This window comes from Caenorhabditis elegans, chromosome V, assembly GCF_000002985.6.
Source record: "Caenorhabditis elegans chromosome V".
NCBI lineage: Eukaryota > Metazoa > Nematoda > Chromadorea > Rhabditida > Rhabditidae > Caenorhabditis > Caenorhabditis elegans.
In genome coordinates, this window is record NC_003283.11 from 7,581,542 (window position 1) to 7,602,005 (window position 20,464).

Genomic DNA, 20,464 nt, shown 5'->3' on the forward strand with positions numbered 1-20,464 from the left:
TTTAAAACTTGAAGTGAGCTTTATAGAATTTTAATAAAACGAAAAAAAAACAAGAAAAAAGCAAAACAGAATCAATTTAAAACAGAAGTATCTTCTTTCTCAACATAATCATCTTCCAACTCTTCCTCCTCCTCCTCCTCATATTCATTATCATCCACTAAAGCATCTTCTCCAAAAACTCGCTCAACATCCAACAAATGACGTTTCCTTTTTGATAAACAGTTCTCCGGAAAATGATTCATACACAGATATCCATCAGTATCCTCCTTCAAAGCTTCATACAACTTTCCTGTATCTTTGATATTCTTATGCTTCCACGAATCGGTCAACTCAAGCTTTCTACAGTCAATCCATTGGGCCAGCGCCCACGCTTCTCTCGAGATGCTCATCATATCCTTCCGATAAAAATTCAAGTCGCACATTGCGCACGTCTTCTGGAGGTATTTGACAGTGAATTTGTACGAAATACATTTCAAAAGTTGCGCTGATATGCTCTCTCGTCCCGAGATATAAGCCGCCATTCTTAACAATTCCTCATCCACACTGCTCGGATCAACTCGAAATATTTCCTCCGGACTGTTCACACCAAACATCTTGAACAGCTCATCACAAGTCTCATGCATGTGTTCCAGACAGAAAAAAATCGCTTTACGATTAAAAATCGGCGGAGTGAGCTCCAATGGAATAGCTCCTTTGCGAACAGCGTTCAGAAGGAATGGGAGACGATCATCCGGCACACATTCTCGTTTCCTCAAGCCTTCATGTTTCGGTGTTCCACATTGAACACAGCTAGTCGAGACGGGCACCTTGACAGGTTTCGCAGGTTTTGGATCTCTGAAAAAAGTTTTCTTAATCTGAAATTTCGATTGAAATAAAAATAAACCAGAAAAATAATAAAATTTTATTATTTTAAATGTTTTCAAGAAAAAATTACTTTTTCAAAGCCGCAATCTTCGCATCATATTTTGAGGTTTTTCTGAACCATTTTGGTTTCTCAAGTATTTCAGCTGGCGGGGATAGCGACGGTGCAGGAATTTCTCTGGAAAGAAAAATATTACTTAAAATTATAATTGGAGTGATACTTTTGATGCTTATCAAGGGTGTTATCGAACATTTTCGACTTTTTCAAGGAAATTAAATTCGAAATTTGTTTTTTAGAAAATAAGGAAAAAAATCAATTTTTTTTAATAAAAAGGAAAAAGGACCAAATTTAATTTTTTTTTTCGAATAACCGACACCCTTTCTGCTCACCTCTCCACAAAGTATTCTTCATCCTCTTCAACGGCCTCGCGTTTCACATATATCTTTTCAAATTCTTCAGTCTCTATTGGTTCCTGTTTCACATCTTTATCAAGTGTTTCTGATGGACCAGCTATCAATTGTTGAGAGCTTCGAATTTCCGGAATCCTAACCGGCTCGATAAATGATTCTGCGAGTCGCTTTGGCGGTACTTGTTCAGTGAAGGAGTTCCGAGCTTCTAAACTACGCTTTGGCGCTCTGCTGCTGGTAGATGCTCCAGAGGTTGATGGTTTGTCTCCAGCGTCTGTCGTATTACTTTCACCCTCGTCTTCTTCATATCGAAAACCAATTCCACGATACTGTTGCTCAACGGCGGCAGCATTCAAATAGGCGGCCAGTTCCACTTCATCTCGATACATATTGCAGGCTCTTACCAAACTACCACTTCCCTCACCAACAAAATAATTCGCATCAATTGCAACAGCTGGACAAGCGAGATAGTATCTAGCAAGAAACGCTAGACTTTTCATTCCCTTCCTTTGATGAACTTTCCAAAATTTGAATGGATTTTTGAAATTCTCAGAATCAGACGTCTTCAAGATTTGCTTGTAATTTTCCAGTTCACTCGAGAAGATTTTAATCCGCGATTCTCGATCTGCTGGCACCGTGTATTTCAATTGTGAAATATCCTTTGCTGTGAATCTTTTCGAAACAAATGCATCTCTGAGTTGTCCTTCGATAGCCGACCATGTTTCATTTTGATACATAGTTTCACAATAGGCGAATCGTGGATCCAATATAGTCGCAATATGATATTTCATACTTGTGGGTCCAGCAGTAAAATCTTGGAATGTATCTGTGAAACACTTCCGAACATCTTCACCGAATGCTTTGCCGACAGTAACCTTGACCAGACAACTTCGAATCGATCTGATTGCCGGAATCACCTGGGACACCGAACTGTCCGGGCCACTTAGCTCTTGTGAGTACTTGGAGCACACTTGGAGTATTTTGAATATTACTTTCAAATCGATAAATGTTGCCGAGGTGATGATAGTTGCGTTGCCAAAATCCTCGTAGTTTAAAATCACCGTATCGAGGAATAAGGAACTCTGAAAAAATTAGATATTTTTAAAATGACAGAAAATAACTGTAAAGAATTTATATTTTAAGTTTTGTAAAAATTAAAATTGAGATCGCTTGTTTTTTTTCAAAGGCAGTCGATGTAAAATTTGCCAATTTTTCAGGCAAAAAATATTAATTAATTTTAATTATTGATTTTTAGACCAATTTTGAAATTTTAGAGAATTTTTTTTGGGTTATCAAGTGTTATATACTGAAAAATTGACAGACAGAGTTTTAAATTAAATATTGAAGAAAAATTTAGAAAAACGCTCAATACAGCCGAAAGACGCGAAAATTACAAATCTGGGCTACTCATTCTCATTTTTTTATCATTATTTTTTGTAAATTTGAAAGAAGAAATCAACAAAAATCTAGAAAAATTCTACAACTTTCTTACAGTTATATTCGGTATATTGGGATAGTTTTCCGTCATTTAGGACAAAAATTATTATTTTTAAAATAGAAATCTTACCAATTCTAGACATCTTTTCAAAAAATTCATCTTAGACTGCCAACTCGTATCCTCCATCGGCGGTAGACTATTATCAGAATATTTCTTCTTCTTGTTCAAACACCTGAAAAACGGAAAAAATTAGGAAATTGGTTTTCGATCACAAAATTCATACTCATGCATGTAAGATCTCATCTTATAATCGCTTTTTGCCTTTCTCACGAACTCCCGAAGATTTTGTAGCCGACTGGAAAATGGTTCCATATCAAGTAAAGCGCATACAAATGATGTTATATGATGTTGGAAGCAAATGTAGAAATTGACGGTCGAGTGTACATCATTTTCCAATCGATGAGCAATTATCCGATTTGAAGCTAAAATGTTCGTGACGCTGAGATTTTTGTATTTGTGGATGCTCATCGAGTCCCGTATATGCATTACAATCGTCTGATAGTTTAATCTGAAAATGATAATGATGAGAGTATGAAGTTTTTTGATTGGTGTATGAATTGCAATTTTTTTAAAATCAAAACCCGAACATTTCGGGTTCCCAATTTTTCCGTTTCGATTTTTTACCCGAGCAATCGGACATTTGAACAAATTAATTTATTTTTTAAAAGGTAAAACTAGACATGTCAATTGTTCTGATCAGAAAACGTTTAAAAAAATCAATTATCATTTTTTGGGATTATTTTTTAAAAGAACTGGAAAAACGATTTGCAAAATATTTTATCAGAGAACTGAAAAATTCAAAAATTAATTTTTTTTTGGTTTTCTGAATAATTTTTCTAAAATGGTTTTTCGGATTTCTCGAATTTAGTTTCTTGTTTTCTAGAAAAAAGAAAAAATTTTAATCAGAAAACAATATTTTAGATCGATTCTTTTTGGTTTCTGAAGCATTTTTTTATTTTCATGTTCCCTAGACATTTTTTGATAAAAAATCCGAAAAATGTTAAAATTTGATTTTTCAAAAACTTTTTCGATAATTTTTTTTACAATTTTAATTTTAAAAAATTCGATTTTTTATTGATTATTGATTTTTTCTCGCATTCATAAACCATCTAAAATCAGAAAACCAAAAAATTAAAAAAAAGTTTTTGTTTTCTGAATATATATTTTTAATTTTTAATATTTTTGTTGTTTTTTTTCCTTTTTAAAAAAAAATAAAAAGATTTGTTATGGATTTCTGATTAAATTTTTTCCACTTTTTAGAAAACAAAAACTTTTTTGGTTTTGGTTCTGGTTTTGCTCAATTTTTCGCGTTCACATCCATATAAATCTTTAAAAAAAGACTTACTGCGAGTATCCAACTCGTTTCAAGAAAACCGCATCAGTCCGATCGCCCGAATTCTCAAAATGATGAACGGAAAAAACCAAATACATTTTATCTTCTGCATCTCCAAAATGTTTCACCAGATCAACTGTAATGCTCACAGGTCCATGAATACTTAAATCAATCGGTTTCTGTGTTCTCTTGAATTTCATGCTCCGCTCCAACTCTTTCACCGTTGGAACCACACTTCCCGGCTCAAAATGTTCGAGCAATTTCTTGAATGAGCTATCCTTGATATTTTCGAACGGAATTCCTTGCGAAATCATAAACTGAGACAAAACTTCACAAGTTCCTGACGTTGGAAGAACTTGTTGTTCATTATCGAGAATTGGTGAACTTCTATTGATTTGCATGGTTATTTTAGCACGTTCTTCCTGGCTTCTCATTGGATACAATAAATCAAGAGATTCCGATCTGCAAAAAAAAAATATTAATTAAAGGTGAAGTAGATTCGATTTGAGATTTTTCTCTAAATCAAGGGCGTCATTTTTCGATTTTTTTAATTTTCCAAAAAAAAATTCTGGACAAGAATTTTTTTTCAGAAAATTGACCCTAAATTCAATTTTTTACTAAATTTTAATTAGGTTCGTGAGAAAAAACATAAATATTTTGTTTTAAAGAAAAAAAATGGCAAAAATTTAAAGTTTTTTGATTGAAAAACAAATTTTTACCGAAATATCGAAAAAAAACTAAAATCGAAAAGCCGCCACCCTTGCTCCAAATCATAGAAAATGGACCCTAATGATAATATATTTTACGATTATTTCAAGTTTGCAAAAATTTGAAAAAGATCTAATTATTTTTGAATTCGTTTTTTTTTCGTTTTCTAGCTAAACTCATAGGTTTTTCTTGGTTTTTTCATCAATATTAGATTTGAAACTCGGTTTGTCAATTTTTTCCGTAAAGAAAATTTGATAACCCGAAAAAATTCGCTGAAAAAATGCATAATTTAACATCATTTTATAATTTTCTTATCGGAAATATGTGTGAAAAAAATCATAAAAAATTTATATAAATTTTTAAATTTTCTTCACAGTCGGTCATTTTTTCTAACTGTTGAGCTATTATTTTTCAAAATTTCTGACCTAAAATCTTCGACAGTTTGAGATGAATGTGGACTTTCGTGAGTGGTGCGAGAGTAGAAGGGAGCTACTTTTTTGCTGAAAAAAAAACAATTTTTTTCTTTCATCTTTGCTTTCAACAAACATTAAATTTTCTATATTTGAATTTTCAATTTGATTCCCAGGTACTGATGGTCGATATTCTGTGAGCCAAGAATTTGATGAAGGCCCTGGATCTTTTCTTGGCCACGGCGTCGCGAAGTTCAGCTTTCTGGAAAAAAGAAGAAAAATTATATTTTAAAAAGCACTTCAGAACAGTTTGAATTAAAAATTTTAGTTTTAAATACCTCCGTTGCTTCACAAAATCGCCCATAATTTTTTCAGTCTGAAAACTGGGCTTCATCGACTGCTCCTTCGGTGGACACGAAGATGGCGCAGCAGTTTTTCTGAAAAAAAAATTTTGTGTAAAAAATTTATTTATTCAATCAATGAACCTTGACATCATGAGATCGTTTTTAGAAATTGTTCGCACAACATCACTAGGACCCGGAAGTTCTTCTCTGGAGAAATTTGAAGTAGAAGCTGTAGAGTTTCTGGAAAATTAGTTTCAAGATTAAATTAAAACAAAATTGTATTACCCAGGAAGCATTGGATCATCTGGAACAAGAATCATTTCACCGGGTTTTAATTTGATTTCTTCAGGGAGCTGTTCCCTTTGATCCAAAGGCTCTTGCTTTATAGCCTGCAAAATGTGATTTTAATGAGAATTCTGAACTTGCTTATTTGTTTACCTGAAGCGCTGCTTCTGTGATTCCACCATTTTGTTCATTTTTCTTAGAAAACGGCATTTGGAAACCGTAATTTGTACAAAACTAGCACCTAAGCATTGATACTATGCTAGACACACTGTTTTTCGGGTTGAATACTTAGTTTTATGTACAGATTTACCTGAAAATTCATCTGGTTAAATTAAAAATTTAATTAAAAAGACAAGAAAAGGAAAAATTGCAAATATATTAAATATTCATCGCAAAAAAATGAAATGGGAAAAAAATAAAAACAAAAAATTGCGGTGGAGCGCATTTGCGTTTCCTTTTTCGCCTGCGTCTCTCGAAATCTGCACACGATTTGGAAACTCTCGCTTTTCATTTTGTAACATTTTTTTTCAATTTCAATTTTCAAAAGTTGCTTTTTTGTTCATAATAGCCTAATCTTCCAAAATAAAATAATAATCTAGTTTTTCAGAAATGCGAATATGGAATCGAATTCGATGCATTTCCACAATTCGAAAAAATCCTACATGTCAAGATGTAAAGGTTTGAAATCTAAATTTTTTGCCAAATTTTAAATAAATGATTTTCAGGCACCTCTCGTGAGCTCTCAAGTATTTGATCCCGATGTCTGGTCGTGGAATTCTGCTCCAGAATCGTCCCTGGATTTACCCATCGATTCTTCTCCAAATTTCTCGATGCCCCCCGCAACATCTTCCGAGACAGAATTCGCAGAAAACGAAGAATCAACTAGCTCGTCAGACGATAAAAAGAAGCGTTCCGAAGTAATCGAAGAAAATCGATCCGACGGACATGCTCCCATCAAATCAGCACTGTCAATTCTGATGCGATCACTTCAAAAATCATCGTCAATGACAACCTCACTATCGGATATTGATGTCACACTTTTCAATTTTCATTCCACAAAATTCGCCGAACGTCTTCTGAATCGCAACGTGTCAAGTGTGGTAATCGTGGAATCATCTCATGTTTTCTCGAAAAATGCAAAGGTAAGTTACCCATATTTATTTATTGTTTTTCACAAAAACAAGTAAAAAGTGGCAAAAAATAGCGAACAAAAAGTGAGATATGCTCGTTTACTGTTTCCTTCATTGTAGTAATAATGTGCACTCCGCGCACGCGCTCGTGTGTTCATCAAATTCTGGTAGTACATGTCGTCGGTTGACATATCTGAAATTTAACAATAATCTCAAGTTGTGTGTAGACCCTTCTCACCGAGTTCATAATCAATCTGAGCATCGAATAATCGTTCCAACTCTCGATGTCTGATTGGCTTGTGATGATGCCGAAGCGCTCCGTCGGTTCGAGCAAAAATCACATTTGTAGAAATTTCTTCGGATTTTCTAAAAGGAGCAGGTCTTCAAAAATTCACTATATTAAGCTTACCGTGTCATATAGACGTTGTCATCAGAGTTTCGAGAAAATGATGCCACGTTGTGATGCAAGTGATCCGACGATCTATCTCCTCGTTTTTGTAGAAGAATCGGAGATGATTCTGAATATTTAATACCGTAACTTGACAAAACCTTTTGATATTTCCGAAATTTAAACTCATTGAGATTACCTTAAATGAAGTTATTCCTATAAGTTAAAAAGATCATTTTAGAGATTTCACTTCTCAACAATACGTCTCTATTAATTTGGATTGATTATGAATAGCCCACCTTTCCCTACATTAGCGAATTCTACATTCTCTTTCTCCTCAACTCTTGGTTCTTCCTCCTTTTCCGTCATCTTCTCCGGCTTTTCCTCTATCTGAAACTCAGATCATTTCATTTATTCGCATCGCCGCTTCTCTTCCACTTATAATCTAATATCTTCTCGTAATAGTTATACTACTAACCCGAGAAAGCAACGCAATGTCCTCCTTCTTTGTCTTCGTTCTCATTTCTTGACGAGTCTCTTTCCGTACTCCGATCTCGCCTGCCTTGATACGACGACGGCTGGTTAGAGTGTGAGATTTCCCGTTTTCCTGGCGAACGGTGACGTGACACTGCCATGCTCCACTATCGGAAGACCAAAGAACTGGCGAGATTTCCATTGAAAAGTCTCCAGTTAGCTCATCATAATCAAAAAGGTATCGAGCGTTGTTGAGTAGTAGACGCATCACTGTTTTCCCTGAAATATCAAATTTTGCTCTAAGAAAACATTTCGTGCTCGGCGAGCAGCCTCCTAATTGGCAAAATCTATGGGAAGAGAGAAGTTCAAGTTTTTTCATGAAATTGACAGGATTCTATAAATCTGGCCACTGACACCTTTCACAGAATCCAACAACCGGTTATTTATGCCCTTTAGTAAAGTTCCGGCTCCTTCCTACCAGCAGCCACACTAACTAATGCATGAAGTACTGAAGTTCTCAAGTGGAATTTCTAACTAACCTGACACGCGTCTCTTGTTAAACGTCGACTCTCCATTCACAACTCGTTGATGGCCTTTCTCGATCTTCAGCCAAACAGTTTCGTTTAGAGTCCACACGACCTCAATGTGAACCTAAACTCAAAAAAAATCATACGAGTCATTTTCGGTAAGACCCTCACGTTTTTATTACTCGAATCGACAACATGTGGGCAATTCAGTGAGAACGACTCCAGACGATTCGACTCGCGCTGGTTTATGACAGATGACGAGGCGGTTAAATATGGAGAGGGTCCTTAAAAATAGAAGCAATGAGTCATTTCCAATAGAGGTGCTACAGTAACCTTTCGAATGCCGAAGTCGGTGTAAATGACGAATAGGTGTGGTTACATTGCTCTCTTCTACAGTGAATATTACATTTGACTCTACCACTTCTAGGAGGATCGTAGAATAGTACAGAAGCAGTTGGAAGATACAATTCTGAAATCAAATTCGGAATGGAAACGGTTTCGTTTTCAAGAACATACCTCATGAAACCGCATGGAGCATCGGATATCTGAGAATCTGTTGCTGTGCTCACCGAACGAATAAGCTTGTTGTGCTTCTTCTTCTCCTTTCACCAAGAGTGACCTCCCTCACTTTGAGTCGTCGCCGTCTTCTCAAAAAGTAAATACACTTTTTGTCTCTATGCCCGCCTTGCGATAAAGCAGGAAGGAAAAGGTTACTCTTCGAGAGCCCACATGAAGAAGAAAACCTACAAAAAGACCGCACTTCCTCCCTTTCAAAAAGTTCTCACTAACTCAACTTGTTGTTGTTGATGATGAGAATCTAGTGGAAAATGGATCTAGAACAAGCAATTTAAGAAAACTGGGAAAATCTACGTTACAACAAAATTTTGAACCAGGAACAGGATGCCAAAAAATAACGGCTGTACAGATTCAATTTGGGAAGTAAATGATGTTCGGAAGAGAAATAAGAAAAAGAAGAGAGAGCATAGCCTCAAGATTTGGGAAGTCGTCTATTTTCTTCCTAATTTGTGATCTGTGACTTCTCAAAAATGGAACAAGTAGTTGACTAGAAATTTTGGAAATTTAAAACACTTTAAAGTGTTAAAAAGCAGATTTACCTTTTGCTTCATTATGGGAAAGTCCCACTGGCTCTACTCAACTTTTAAAGTTCAGAAAACAATCAGAAATTTGCTTTTTGACTTTTCACGATTATTTGTTATAGGTATTTCCTACTTTCTCATGGCTCTACGTTTTAGCCAAAAATTCGAACATCTATTTGAGGTTTTCTGGTACTCGAAAACTCGAGTGTCTAGAAAGCTGTCAGTTATTTTTCTACATTTCTCGCTAATCTTCTATAGTTGGACATCTTGATTGAGTCAAAAAAAAGCATACTAGGTATATTTTATTCTGGCCATTTTTGACTTCTTCTCCTTCTTATGACTAAGTTTTGAAGGTTTCGTATACCTAGAAACAAGCTGTCGGATTAGCAGGAAAAGCGAAAAAACAACACAGAGATCATTAGAATCTGCTCTAAGAACGACCAAATAAAAAAAACAACGAAAAACCACAAAGACTCTGGAGAATAAGGAATTGCTGATGAAGTATCAAGAAACCTTTTTGTTCGTTTTATTTTGGATTTACTTTTGTCTCAGTGTTCATAGAGCAGCTCTTAAAAATCCGAATTGATTAAAGGCAGCTTGTTGCCAAGACAATGTAATTTATCACCCATAGTTTGAGTCACAAGGCTCATTTTGATCTAGAACTCTCTATGGAACTTGAAATTTCTATACTAGTTATAGAAATATAAGATTCCAATTTGAGCTCCAATACATAATGAATCAAAAATCTTGTTAGGAAATAACAAACTAATTACGGGGGTTTCCGGAATTTTATTACGAATGCCAGAGTTTTATGCTACAGTATTCTATCAGAAAACCTTTGGAAAAATTTTAGATTTTCAAAACTGGCGTTGACGAAATCTATGAATCATACACGAGACACACAATGCCCGCCGAAAAATAATCAAGATTTAGGAATTCTAGATACATTCTGGAGTGACGAAACCACTCTAACAATTTCTCATCTCACCTATCAGAGCAAACACTGCGAAACCGCCCTCCTAGCTTCATACACTTACAAAGAACACCCGTTTGTCTTCATCTCTTCTTGGGTGCTCAAGCCCCGCCCATTTTTTTTGCTTCGTTCTTACTGCTCGACAGCGGCACACTGACAACTCACAAAAAGGCGGGCGAGATGAGCGTAAAAAGTAACAGAAGAAGACGAAGGAGAAGAAACTCGTGAGAATGTGAATGAATTGTGACAAGTTTCGCTGTGGGAATACCACTACCCTCGAAAAGTCAATCAGTTTTGCGGGGCGAATCGAGCCAGGCACCCTTGCTGTGAAGATCTCGCTCTCTCATGTAGAGAACAACAGGAAAAAAGTGACTGAGCTCCCCACTCTCTGTTTTCGTGCGCGATGCCACCTTTTGTTCGAGTCGAATAAAGACAACGGGGCTCCAACAACCGCCACGATGCTAAAGTGTCATCATCAATTTTCTGGTTCATTTTTTGTGCCAACGAACAGGGGGAAATTTTGCGTGAGAGCTAACGCCTTCTCTTTCCAAAACGAATAGAGGAAGAATAAGAAGACAAACACAACAATTTGTATTCAAAAACATCGAGAATAAAAAGATGGAGGAAGAAGAATAGTCTTAAAGTTCTATTCATTCTCTGGAAATTTGGAATAGATACTTCCTTATCGAAAAAGAGCTTAAATCAATGCTCAAACTAGTCTGGAAAACCCCCAAAACGGATTATTTCAGTGAAAGCCGACGCATAAGCCCGTAGGATCAGACAATAGACTCATTATAGTTCATTGAGCCATAAAATATCGAAAACAAGAGCAAACATGTGACGGATCCAATACAATTTAATTTGCACTTCTCACGTAAATAGTCGGCACTACATTCATGTATATACATGTATATATATATATATATATATATGTATGTATATATATATATATATATAGTCAATATAGTCAATATTGTCAAATTAATCTTACGCAAATCTTCCGACACAAAGACAAATCGACGTGTCAGAAAGAGATATGACCAATTTGTCTTATTCCAACTTGGGAATACCCGTCCGGGTGGTGAGTACAAAAAATAATTTTCAAGCCCTCAAACTTAAAATATCCAACAAGATTATTTCAAGTCTGTAGGGCTTCTGACCAGTAGTTGAAAATTTGAACGCGAGTCCCAATGTGTGTTGGTCGTTGTGTAATCCATAAAAAACACGACGACGACCAATTGGATTTATTGGAATGAATTGAACGCGATCCCATTACTAACATGTGGTTGCGATTCACACATTTTTCATTTTTCAATGGTCAGTTGCACTACTACGTGCCACAGTTGTGAATATAAAATTAAATGGGAATTTCCATTGGGAAAGCAGAATATGAAATTTTTTTTTCAGAAATTCGCCAGTGAATTCTCAAATGTTAGCGCCTACCGAGCCGATATCTACACTCTAATGGGAGTTGGACGCAAGAAAACTGCACAATTTCCAAGGAAGATGATGTTTGCAGGTAAGATTTTAAAAAATATAATTGTTCTAGTCAGACTTAATTTTATTTTCCAGATTTTGGCAAGAACGAAACTCCTGAACAATATGAAAATATACATCCCTTAACTTTAACTAGTGCCGAGTCATCTTCAAATTCCGAACATCTACACGCAAAGTTCCGAAGGCCACATCTTCTAGGTGTACTACCAACACCAACTATACAACGGACGATACTTGATTCAATGATTGTAGGATAACCCAAACTTTTTAAATTCAATTAATATTTTTGGATTTTCAGCAACATGTTCTTCTCCACCACTCTGGAAATGACGAAGATACGATATTCCGGTATGGAGACACAAATCTCTTGACTTTTTTAGGCTCTGGGTGAGAGATTCTTGTGGATCAGTTCAAATTTCACTTTATTTTCAATTTTCCAGAATTCTTGCTCAATACACATGTAGTACCGACAATCGTCTCAACTTCCTCTCCCATCAACATCGACGTCACTCGGCGCTTTTCAACAAGCTTTTCGAAGTGAAAATGCTCCAAACTCGGCAATCAGAAGATCCAGAAACGGCAGAAATACCGATTGGACACCCTCCTACATCATTTCATCCTCTTCTTCCAACAGCCAAGAAGATAACTCACGAAAAGAAACTTTCCGATGTGAATTTAACGAATGGTCTACAGTATCCTGTACAAATTCTACCACAGAAACATTTGAAAATTGGTGGAAATGAAGTGACGACTGAAAATGGAATGGGAAGGATGTTAGTGGATTATGCGTGTTTTATGACACAAATCGGACGGCAACCCAATGCAAAAGCTGTTGATCAAGTAGTCAGGTAATACAGCTCTTTTTAAAATTAAAAAAAAGTTTTTGGATAAATAGATTTGAGATTTAAAAAAAAAAAGAAAAAAGAATTTGAACTTTTTCATTTTTTGAAACTAATTAAATTTTTTTTCAGACTCCTCTGGCCAGAAAGTGCTCTCTCGATACCAGCTGATATCCTTGGCGACCACAAAATCGGACAGCTGCCCAATGACCACCTCGATGTAATATTCCAACATGTTCACGAGGAACTGCACAACACCTCGATTGCCAAAACCTATTGCAATGAGCTCAAAATTAAGAGAGCTATCTAATTATAATTATTCGAATTCCCCAGTCTGTTCATATCTCTCACAACTCGGTTGCATTTTGTTACAGTAATCTCACAAATTTATACGTAGCCATGACATAAAAAAATAAAAAAAATCATTAAAAAACTAGTATCACTTATTATTACTCATTGAAGTCGTCCTTGGCCCCTCCGTCGTCACACCGCCCATAGTTCGGTCGCCCTTTGGAGCAATCCAATCAGAAATTGCTTTCCGGATTTGTACGCTACTACAAATTAATAGAAGTGGCAGAGATATTTCTGGAAGGTAGTTTAGTACGTCAAACACTGAAATTACAGCCAGCTGAATTCCCACGTCAATCCAGTATATGAAATTTATAGTTTCATAGACGATTGACATTATCTGCAAAATATTTGATTAATTTTATATCTATTAAAAATTCCAAAACTCACGCCGTAAAGAACAGCGGTAATTAGAAGCTGGACGAAAACCTTGTGCTCTCCTCGGCTTCTGTTTGAAGTTTTTGTGAGAGCCTGCTGATTTTGTTTCCGTATAACAAAAAATAGAATAACGTAGCACGCAATTGAGCCGAACGGGAAGATGAAGAATAATCGGTTGATTAACTGAAATTTCGAAGTTAAAATTGTAAAGTTAACTCTACTTGATAATTTGGTTAAAGCAACCGACATCTCACGGGCCGCAGAAAGGTTGGAAGTTAAGCGGTCGGTGAGATGTCGGCTGCTTCGATAAACAAGAATAAGCAAAAGCGACCGACACCTTACGGGACGCAAGCACGCAGATCGTATAGATATAAATACCGTGAGATGTCGGTTGCTATACCCATTGTCTGAAACTAAATACTTACAACTTTAAATCCAATATCTGGTCCCATATCAACAAATCCCGTAATCGTCAGGAAGTTGCGTCGTATTTGGGAAGTAATTATACACAAAACTGCGCTAACAATGGATATCACAGCGCCGATTGAAACACTGTAGATCACGTTTTTTCCGTCGAAAATTCTTGCATTCCAAGTGTACGACACGAAGCAGAAGCAACGATTCAATGACATAAGAAAGGTGACAGTTAATGAGAAGAAGTTACTACAGTAATCCACGTAGAGGGAGCATTGACTTAGAAACTTGCTCACTGACGATTCGGTATTTGATACATAGATTATGATGCAAATTGTAAGAATATGTAAGAATACACGAAGTGAAACAACGAAGCATTGTATCAGAAGGATTTTGAAGAAAGTGCTCTGGAAATTGAAGTTATTGTGTGCCTCATGCCTGCCTGCCTGCCTAGGTGTCTATTCAATTCAATTTGTTTCACGCTTAGTTTTCTCCTATTCGTGATTTAAATTTAAACCTGGGAATGAAGAATTTTAGTAGTAGGCTCCTGTTTAGGCTTTTTCAGTTTTTCAGTGACGCCTCTATAGACTTCCACCTTATTAGAAAATCAAATACCTAATCACCTTTTTGAACAAGGCCCGTTTGTCAATGAATTTGACACAAGAAAGCTGAACTGATATATTAAATAGGTTCACAGCTAGATGAACAAGGCCAGCAATTGACAAAAAACTTTGAGACGATGAGTTTCCGAGAGCTACAACAAGCTCTTTAACATAGTATTCGTCCTCACATTTGAGTCTTGGACAATTTAAATCTTTCATATTAGTTTCTTGATTATCACCTCCGATGATATTAAATGAGAAGCTCATGGTAAGATTGAAAAGTAAAGTTACGCAAGTACTAAATGGAAAAAATTCTGACATTTTTTTGCCAAAACGATTTGTGAAAAATGCCATGAGTAATCATAGGTGTTGCCAAATCCTACTACTAATAGAGCTATTAGTGAAACATTGAAATATCACTCATAAGATTGAAAATGTACATCAAAATATCACATGGTACGTTCTAAGATGTTTGAGCTTTTCCTGTTTCAAAGTACATTTAGTGTATACAAAGGTTTCAAAATGATCTAAATGGGGTTTGGAGATTTTTTGGTGTTGTAAAAAACTTAGCGAAGAAGTTGCTGGGGACTAAAGTTGATTAAGAAGTTGTGTCGAGTTCGTACCATATTTTTGAATCTGGCATTAATCTGGCACATTCTGATTTTTTTGATTTAAACTTGATTGTTGATTTAACCTACTTCATTGGTTTCCTACTTGCTTACTATTGGGCACAAGACAATTCTTTTTTTGAAATCAACTAAAATATCACTATCACATGGTTAACGGCTAACTCGTAAATCCAAGTATCAACTTTTTCAATTTATGGCTCGTTTGATTTCCAGCGGCTAAATCTTATAGTTATCTGTTATTTCGGCGACTTCAGAAAATTGTAATCTGTTTCACTTTTCCTCTATTAATTAGGGTGATTCAGGGTTTTAGGTTTATTTTTTTCATTGTTACTTAACAAATTCAGTAAAAAAACAACTTTTTAAATTGAAATTCACAGAAAAAGTTGGAAGTTAGCGAAAGTTAAAAACTTTCAGTAAAAATATTCGAAATATGAAATTCCCACCTTCTTATAGTAATTATGTTTCTCAATATATTTGATACAAGAACCCTGTATTGCCATATTTAATAAATTTACAGATAGACGTGCAAAAACTGCAACCGATAAAAAGTTTGTTGATTCTGAGTTTGCGAGAACTGCAGCCAGATCATTAACGTAATCTTCATCCTCACATTTCACTTTTGGACAGAATGGTTTTTCAATATTTGATTCTTGACTCTGGTCTTTAGAATCTGTGAAATGAAACGAAAAGCTCATCGTAAAATAAAAATGTCAGTTGTAAAGCTAGATTAACAAGTCTCGAAAGTTTTGCCAAAAATCTTGAGAAAACTGCCAACTTAAATTATTGGTTTTGTAGAATTCTAGTACTAAAAATTCTATTCGTAAGACGTTGCAATTTCGCCGCTAATATCAAGATTGCTCTTGGAAATGTCATTTGTTGCGTTATATGAGTAAGTTGCTCAAGATGTTTGAACATTTTCTTTAAGATCTTTTTCAAAGTTGAGTACCGGCAATGCATATTTTGTATAGATTCACTCATAACATTCCAAAATGACTAAATATCAATTCAATTCAATTACATTTGTTGATTTTTCAAAAATGTTCATGAACATGTTCAGTCAAATTTTGATTTTTTGCAAAGAAGCAAGATTTTTTGATTCACGTGCCAGGAATTAAAGAATTGCATAAATTTTAGTTAGCATGCTTTCCAGTCCTAATTGTAAGTTCTGCCAGTTTAAGAACTCGGCAATCGGTTCCAACGTTTCTCTCAATTTTGACTCAAAATTATTGACTTATGTTAGATTGAAATTTGGCAAACCTTTGGCAGAACTTTGGCAAGACTCACAGTCAGTTCAGGCTGTGTCTATGTTCAGGCCCAATTTGTTACAGTTATAGCCAATCACTTTCACAACTGAAACTTGAATAAAACTTGGGGGCAGCATAAAAAAAACCTTGCCTAACTTTTGCCAAAGTACTCTTTAAAAAAACTATTACCTTTTGAAAGTATTTAAATTTAACAATATATTTGGCACTGAAAAGCTGTGTTGCAAAATTAAATACGTTTACAGTTAGATGAACAAAAACTGCAATAGACAAAAATCCAGTGGACTTTGAGTTTCCGAGAGCCACCGCCAGCTCATTGACGTAATCTTCATCTTCACATTTCAGTCTTGGGCAGTATGGTTTATCAATATTGACTTCTTGATTCTTACCATCAGATCCTTCGAAATAAAATGAGAAGCTCATCGGAAAATGCAAACACTAATAATGAAGCTAGACAAAGACTGGAGGGAGGTTTGAAAGTTCGCCGAAAAATTTGAAAATGACACTTATAATCATAGATTTCGCGAAAGTTACCGCTGATAAAGTCTTTTGTGAGGAATTGAAATTCCCCTGCGAGATCGAAAATGCAAATCAAAATGTTACACTTCATGTAAAATGTTATACATAGCATTTTTCATTGCCCTTTTTTAGAAAGTTCAGTGTGGTCAGGAAAATTATTGAACAAATGGTTATGAAAATAATCACCAACCCATTTCTTATCCATCATTAAATTTTATAATTAACAAGTACTGGACAAACTTTGATTAGACATTTCCTTGCTGAGCAAAGTTAGCCAAGAACTGGAAGGAGAGAACTTGGCTGAATGTTTTCTTCACCAACTTTAGAGCCTAACTGTAATCTGACCAACAGGTTGTAAAATCCTAGTTTAAAGACAGTTAAACGATAACCAAGAAAAGATACACATATGACTAATTTTCTACTTGAATTTCAATAATGAATAAACACAAAACGATTGAGGAACAAATTTATAGAATGAATATTATTTTTAAAAAATATATCGGACACAAAATAGATTTTCTTAAAAATTTACTGAATTGGATTAGCTGTATAAGAAATTTGGTTTGTCACATTGACTCTTGTTGACGTATTAGTTTTAGATTTTATCCATTTTATGCACTTTTTCTTCATTTTTATATGATTATTTGTGCATATTAGAAGTATTGCCAGCAATATTTCCGGTAGAGAATTTGACAATCTCAGTGTGGAAAAAACTAAAAATTGGAATTCGTAGGAGCTTTTGCGGGTGGTGAAGTAGATTATTTCATTGATTACACATAAAATCTGAAATATTATCTGGATGTAATATTTGAGAAAAAATTAAAGTTTACAGTGTAAACCAGGGTAGTTACAAAAATAGGCAAAACAATTTTTTCTTTGCATTTGCTATGATTTGCAGCCCCACTCGTTCGTTTCTTGAGAGACATACGGAAAATAAGGTACCCAATGATGAGAGACACACAAGGAAATATCAAAGTCACTCGGTTGATTATCTAAAATTTCTTTTGTTAAAATTTAATGTTATTTTCAAAATTAAAAAAAAAACCATTTGGATATTCTCATTTTTTCCAAAATCCAAAAACCCAAATTTGCATTGAAATATTCTTTCAATTTGAGAAGTAAGTATTGAAGACATTGCACAGATAATCGAAAATAAAAAAGTAAAAATTAAAACTCCAAATTTATGGAATTTGAAATTACGGGAATGCCAGTTCCGGAATGTACAATAATAAAAGTAGTTGAGCGTTATGACAAATGAAATTGCAATGGAGAAAAAATGACAACAGTAGTCTAGATAAAGGGATAGTTGCAAAACAATTGATTTTATCAGCGAGGGTTTACTTCCATATACCAAACTAATACAGATTGCAACAGTTGAGAAAAGAATTCGAACACCAATAGAACAAGAGAGAGATAACATGCTAATAGAGGTTTTAACCTGAAACAATAATATTAATCTATCATATACGCCACTCAGTTTCTAAATTTGCAAAACCGGATTCCAATATAAAACTTACATCTTTTTCAATTCTTTTCCATTGATCGATAGCTAAATAAATCCACAAAGTAAAATTCAAGATACAAATAAAAATTTCCAAATGAAATAGCTCTACCCAAGGGCGAACAGTTTCTTCATTGAAAGTTGAAGGTATAGCTGTCCCTTCACCTTTAAAGTTAAAACACTCTTTTTTGAAATTCTTATGTAGACATATTTCTTCAAATTGGGGCATTTGATTTGCCATATTTTGAATTGAACTTGAAAATACCAACGAGAGAACGTACATTTTTGAAATAAGTAAGAAAAAAGGTTCAAAATCCAGAAGGAAGAGGTGTTGAAGCGTTATAAAAATTCTAGTTAATTGCTGGTTAAATAAAGTGTGAATTTTGTTATTTGAATAAAATAACTTGTGATACGAAAGTTTGAAATATTAAATAAAAATCATTCAAAAAAGAATTCATGTGATCAAAATTAATTATATGTTATTCGGATTTCTAAAAAAAATTTTGAAGTTTAGAGAAATGGCTTTGAATGTTATAAATTTAAACTTTTGATTTTTCAAACTCTTTTAACAAAGTACACCATCAGAAAAAAAAAACTATTGTTTTTGTTAGCACATATTTATCAGATATTTATTTAAAAACTTTAAACTAATTTTTTTTCGCAAAGTTTCATCATTGGATCAGTACATGAAGTACCAGATGGACAGTTGGAGCAAGCTTCTTCTCCTTCTTCGTATAGCTGGTCATCGATGTTTTTCAATCTAAAATGGAATTGATAAGATGAAAAAAAGGTTTGCTTTTATGTTTTCAGATTTTTTCAGCCAAAAAATTAATTATCGAACAGTTATCTATGGAAAATTTATGTTACAAACTGATTAAAACGTATAAAAAGTTTGATTTTTCAATAAAACATTGCTTCAAAGTTTGTCTATTTGAATGTTGGCAAAAGCTTCAGTTAGTATTTTGTAAACTTACGCTGGACTATACTTGCAGATGATGAAACGAGTGTTATAATTTGTCCCTTCATCATCAATCCTATCACAGCTTTCGTAGATACATCCGATTGAGTTTGATTTGGAATAAAGTATTTGTCGGAGACGATACTGAGCTGCTTGATCTTTAGAACTAAGAGCATCGTGAGAATCTTTATTAATAGCTGCCTCTCCTTGTTGACCCTTAAATTTGAAATTAGAGCGTTTTAAAAATATGAAACTCACATCAACGTCATCATAAGTGGTGACATCGTATTGGTATATATTTTCACCTAATGTCAATTCTCTCTTTTCCAGCTGATCGCAATCGTACATTTCATGTTTGGCCTCAGCCACTAATGAGTTGTTCCAGAACTGAATTATTTAGTAGATAAGAGAAAATATATCATAAAGCTTATAAATTTACCAATTTTTGCATGTCAGTCGATTTGGAGATATTGTGGCGAGCCCAAAGGCCTTGAGAGGCATCATTTCTTAGCTTGTTGTGAACAAAAACAAGTCCTTCTATCGCAGTTTCATTCCACTCGTGGGTACTGGCGAAAGAGCCAACAGTAAGACCCAAAAGGATCATGATAATATTCTTCATTGTTACCAATGATACTTTTTATTAGAGTCTGTTCGGATTATATACCCTTGTTGTTGACTGAAAATACATAACACGTTATGTTAAAGTTATGAATAAAAATTAAAGCAACGTGTCATCATTCCTATTTGTCCGGAAGCACTAATGGCGTATCTCACTTCACGTGTTCAAAATTTTTGGGGTATCATTGTGATTGATAACAAATTTTTACTGGCCATTTGGTGTATTCATATTACAATGCTTTAAACAATCAGCTAAAATCTCAAACTTATCTCCCCCGCTCTTTTCACTGGACTATCAACTATATCAACTATCAACTAATGAATTATCAGAATATGCAGATTAAACGAAATTTAATAAAAAACCCTTTCTATTTGAAATGTTGAGAGTTCTTTGAGATGTATCAGTATGAAATCCAGTTTTTTGGGCATTTTAATTTTATTTCAAAAGAAAAAATAATTGCTT

General features: G+C 34.6%; 6 protein-coding genes across 8 annotated transcripts; 1 reads left to right on the forward strand and 5 right to left on the reverse strand.

Annotated features, from left to right (window-relative positions):
• On the reverse strand, nucleotides 1-6,163 carry F19F10.11. Of its 2 annotated transcripts, NM_072554.8 has the most exons (12): nucleotides 6,001-6,157; nucleotides 5,848-5,951; nucleotides 5,704-5,802; nucleotides 5,557-5,655; nucleotides 5,355-5,480; nucleotides 5,234-5,308; nucleotides 4,113-4,562; nucleotides 2,991-3,275; nucleotides 2,837-2,939; nucleotides 1,252-2,351; nucleotides 935-1,039; nucleotides 1-834 (listed from the first exon to the last, which is right to left on the reverse strand). In NM_072554.8, the coding sequence occupies exons 1-12, from the start codon at nucleotides 6,055-6,057 to the stop codon at nucleotides 72-74; spliced, it is 3,366 nt and encodes a 1,121-aa protein (NP_504955.1). In that variant the 5' UTR covers nucleotides 6,058-6,157; the 3' UTR covers nucleotides 1-71. The 2 variants fall into 2 exon arrangements, with proteins under 2 accessions (NP_504955.1, NP_504956.1); NM_072555.6 differs by lacking the exon at nucleotides 1-834 and having other exon boundaries at nucleotides 887-1,039; nucleotides 6,001-6,163.
• A 291-nt stretch (nucleotides 6,164-6,454) lies between these two features.
• Nucleotides 6,455-13,190, forward strand: C50E3.5 (SpoU_methylase domain-containing protein). The gene is made up of 7 exons (NM_072556.7): nucleotides 6,455-6,525; nucleotides 6,573-6,989; nucleotides 11,844-11,955; nucleotides 12,009-12,181; nucleotides 12,232-12,320; nucleotides 12,374-12,781; nucleotides 12,905-13,190. The coding sequence occupies exons 1-7, from the start codon at nucleotides 6,457-6,459 to the stop codon at nucleotides 13,080-13,082; spliced, it is 1,446 nt and encodes a 481-aa protein (NP_504957.2). The 5' UTR covers nucleotides 6,455-6,456; the 3' UTR covers nucleotides 13,083-13,190.
• C50E3.6 (Ig-like domain-containing protein) lies at nucleotides 6,989-9,013 on the reverse strand. The gene is made up of 9 exons (NM_072557.5): nucleotides 8,883-9,013; nucleotides 8,700-8,835; nucleotides 8,538-8,650; nucleotides 8,379-8,490; nucleotides 7,844-8,118; nucleotides 7,665-7,755; nucleotides 7,387-7,495; nucleotides 7,216-7,343; nucleotides 6,989-7,170 (listed from the first exon to the last, which is right to left on the reverse strand). The coding sequence occupies exons 1-9, from the start codon at nucleotides 8,895-8,897 to the stop codon at nucleotides 7,019-7,021; spliced, it is 1,131 nt and encodes a 376-aa protein (NP_504958.3). The 5' UTR covers nucleotides 8,898-9,013; the 3' UTR covers nucleotides 6,989-7,018.
• A 21-nt stretch (nucleotides 13,191-13,211) lies between the features above and the next one.
• C50E3.7 (Serpentine receptor class gamma) lies at nucleotides 13,212-16,828 on the reverse strand (the record flags this gene model as incomplete). Of its 2 annotated transcripts, none has more annotated exons than NM_001356701.3 (4): nucleotides 13,212-13,460; nucleotides 13,511-13,681; nucleotides 13,924-14,319; nucleotides 16,577-16,828. In NM_001356701.3, 4 exons carry the CDS (start codon nucleotides 16,826-16,828, stop codon nucleotides 13,212-13,214), a joined length of 1,068 nt encoding a protein of 355 aa, NP_001343827.1. The 2 variants fall into 2 exon arrangements, with proteins under 2 accessions (NP_001343827.1, NP_001343826.1); NM_001356702.3 differs by lacking the exon at nucleotides 16,577-16,828 and adding an exon at nucleotides 14,536-14,868.
• Nucleotides 16,829-17,452: 624 nt separating this feature from the next.
• C50E3.9 (G_PROTEIN_RECEP_F1_2 domain-containing protein) lies at nucleotides 17,453-18,708 on the reverse strand (the record flags this gene model as incomplete). The annotated part of the gene is made up of 4 exons (NM_001356703.1): nucleotides 17,453-17,707; nucleotides 17,755-17,916; nucleotides 17,970-18,362; nucleotides 18,442-18,708. The coding sequence occupies 4 exons, from the start codon at nucleotides 18,706-18,708 to the stop codon at nucleotides 17,453-17,455; spliced, it is 1,077 nt and encodes a 358-aa protein (NP_001343643.1).
• A 359-nt stretch (nucleotides 18,709-19,067) lies between these two features.
• scl-26 (SCP domain-containing protein) lies at nucleotides 19,068-20,002 on the reverse strand (the record flags this gene model as incomplete). Its single annotated transcript, NM_072562.1, has 4 exons — nucleotides 19,068-19,185; nucleotides 19,400-19,599; nucleotides 19,642-19,770; nucleotides 19,823-20,002. 4 exons carry the CDS (start codon nucleotides 20,000-20,002, stop codon nucleotides 19,068-19,070), a joined length of 627 nt encoding a protein of 208 aa, NP_504963.1.
• Between the last annotated feature and the right edge of the window lie 462 nt (nucleotides 20,003-20,464).